Here is a 3,214-nt window from a genome sequence, read left to right on the forward strand (position 1 = left end):
GGTAGGAAATAAATGGGGGCAAGGAATGGGGCAAGCTTTGTAATTAATTCCAGAAATTCTTGTGAAGAGGATGGTGCAGGGGGAAATAAAAATTATTCTTGGTGTCTATCATACGTAAGATGAGAAATTATATACTGATGTCAAAGCAAGAAAGATTTGGTTAGTTAATAGGATAGAGATCTAATAGAAAGATTATGCTTTATTGGGGGGAATTGCCAGCGGAGGTGCTGGAGCTTCCCTAATGGCTGGTCATTGAGAAGGAATTCAAGACCTCTCAGGAATGACCTAAGTGCTGAACTGAACCTCTCTTAGAGCCCTGGTGTGGGACTAGATGACTTTCTAAGATCCTTCTAGCCCTGTGATTTAATTATTCTGAGCAATGTAAATGTCCTTGTATAATCACTTGAAGAACATTTTTTTCCTAAGGTTTATGTGCTCTCAATAAACCTTTATAGCTTACTAAACTAGATTTTTTTTTTGGTCCAGAAGACTTTTCATGTATTAATTTATCCTAGTAACCCTTCACTGAACATGGTTTAATTCCTGTCATCTCATCCAATGGCATTAACATTTAAATCTGTATAACTATTTTCTCTTATACAGCTTAAGATTGCATTTTCCCTTTTCAGGGCCATTTCACTTTGTTGAAATGTGTTCACTTTTTTGTTCTTTGATTAACAAGGGCTTTCACATTCTTCATGATTTCCAGGTGATAAGTCTGTCACTGAAATCATTGTTATTTCTCCCTAGAGGTGTGGTCTTTTATTTCCTATTATAATATCTTATTTCTTCTCACCTTCTCCACTCTCTAAGGTCAGCCAGTTATTTCTGTGTGTTGTCCCAGCCCATCTGGTCATGGACAATGCTGTTTAATGTCACTGTGCCAAAGTCAGTGATGAACTTCATCTGAGTGGTTTTTCAGATGACACTTAAGGATCCACTCTCTAGTAGCTTTGCTCCAATCCCATATTTTTTCTTTCATCTCTAGTCCTGACTGTTTTCTTGTAAGTAGTTTTTATTGATATTACAGTTAATGAATTAATTTCTGTATTCCTCAGCTTAAGGACTAATCTCCCACCTGGAACATTATCTACAGACCAGATTTGCCATTTATCCTTTGCCAAGAAAATAAATTTCCCATTTCTCTTCTGCTATGATGCTTACAATAGTGGTAACATACCCTCAAACTGAATCTGCTCCTGTTTTTCAGGATCAGGGAGCTATTGCACTCTGCAGAACTTATTCAGCAGCATCCTTCATTCAGCATTAAGGGTACTCCCTTTTATCTGTCAGTAGCCAATGCATCATCTGGTAAATCTGGAGGACTCTTCCACAAAATCATTAGTTTAAAATTGTAATGGGCACAGCTTAATTTGTCTGTTTTCATCTGAGAAGAGTTTGGTCTCTTGTGTACCACAGCCATGCTGGTGTTCCAGCTCAGGAGCTGTCACATATTGCTGTCCCTGCAGTGTGGTTTCCATCAATTACAACTCACACACAAATTATTTTTCAGAGGTTTCTTGGGAGTTTTTTTTCCCCCTCAGGACTTTGCAGAGATGGTCTGAATCTCCTGAACATATTTGTATAATTATTTCTGTCTTCCAGGACTTGCTGAGCTAATTAGCAGCTTTTTTCATCTTGGCTATTGACGCATTTCTTAGTGGCTCTTGACTAACATATGGTCACGGAAAAAAATAGTGGATGATTGTGGCTACTTTTCTCTTATAAGCTGTTTGCTCACTGGGATGGCTAAGAGCTCTCTTAACACCAGGGTGTCATGCTGTCAGGCTAATCCAGGTTTCTAGACTGTTGCATAGTTGCAAAATACGAGGTTAGAAATTTGCAGCCTCAACATTTTGCAGGAGAAATGCAGAAAAGAAAAGCTGGAGCAACAAGAGATGTCCATTTTCAACCCGAAAGAAAAACACGGGAATTAGACAGGAGCCAGCAGGGTGTGCTTGTAGCCCAGAATGCCAACCACATCCTGGGCTGCACCAACAGAGGGGTGGGCAGCAGGCTGAGGGAGGGGATTCTCCTCCTTGACTTTGTGAGACACCACCTGGGACACTGCATCCAGTTCTGGGCTTCTCAGCACGACAAAGATGTGGAGCTGTTAGAGCCTCCAGAGGAGGCCACAGAGCTGCTCTGAGGTCTGGAGCCCTCTGCTCTGGAGCCAGGCTGGGAGAGATGGGGGTGTTCATCCTGGGGAAAGGAAGGCCCCAGGAAGAGCTCACTGGGGCCTTCCAGCGCCTAAAGGGCTTATAAAAAGGAGGGAGAGCAATGCTTTACATGGGCTGAGAGTGCTGGGACAAGGGGGAGCTGTTATAACCTAAAAGGGGAGAGATTCAGATCAGCTGTGGGAAGAAATTCTTTAGCAGAGGGCAGTGATGCACTGGAAGAATTTGCCCAGAGAAGCCCTTGTCTCCAGAAAAAGCGATCTGCTCAGTTCTGAAGAGCCTGTGATACAGCCCCATATAGCATGTTGTGTTAGGGTACAAAGGGGGTGGCAGCAGTGAAACAGCCTGTGATACAATCCCATATAGCACATTGTGTTAGGGTACAAAGGGGGTGGCAGCAGTGAAACAGTCTGTGATACAATCCCATATAGCACGTTGTGTTAGGGTACAAAGGGAGTGGCAGCAGCTTTTTAATGCAGTGAAACCAGAATTCTGAGCACGAGCGATTGCAGCCTCTGGTGACCCAAAGAGAGGCAGCCTGAGGGAGCAGCTCTGTGCAGGCAGGAAAGCAACAAGGTCAGCTGTGCTCAAGAGCAAAGGCATTGGCACCTACCTGGGCACCAGGGGTTGAAGAGTAGCACAAACTGGCCCAGGTATCTGGAGAAGATCTTGTTGCCTGCGGTGACGCGGAGGGTGAGGTTGTACCGCCCGATGACGGCATTGGCTGGGCTGGAAATGGTGAAGCTCATGGCTGCAGAGTCACTGGGTCCCTGGGCAGCACTCCAGCCACTGCCCCCCGCCTCAGAGAGGCCAAATGCTGCCCTGGTGCGATGGGGCTCCGAGGGGGATGGCCCTGCCAGAGAGAAGGAGTCATTGGTTTCCATCCCAGAGCGTGGTTTCAATATTTGTGGTGGTGTTTGCAGGGGTGCCAGGACGAGGGAAGAGATGAGAATCTTGACTCCATGTTTCAGAAGGCTGATTTATTATTTTATGATATATATTATATTAAAAGAAAATGATATATTAAAACTATACTA

The 3,214-nt window shown here is 44.2% G+C and overlaps 1 protein-coding gene across 1 annotated transcript in view; it reads right to left on the minus strand.

The window, feature by feature from the left end:
- LOC102039932 (protein-glutamine gamma-glutamyltransferase 6-like) overlaps nt 1-3,214 on the minus strand; it is a 14,404-nt gene that overhangs the window by 7,328 nt on the left and 3,862 nt on the right. Inside the window, exon 4 of the mRNA XM_005422214.1 lies at nt 2,791-3,030. Within this exon, the coding sequence (XP_005422271.1) occupies nt 2,791-3,030 (240 nt within the window). The remainder of the gene's footprint in view (nt 1-2,790; nt 3,031-3,214) is intronic.

The sequence above is a fragment of the Geospiza fortis genome, unplaced genomic scaffold (assembly GCF_000277835.1).
Source record: "Geospiza fortis unplaced genomic scaffold, GeoFor_1.0 scaffold188, whole genome shotgun sequence".
In the NCBI taxonomy this organism is placed as follows: domain Eukaryota; kingdom Metazoa; phylum Chordata; class Aves; order Passeriformes; family Thraupidae; genus Geospiza; species Geospiza fortis.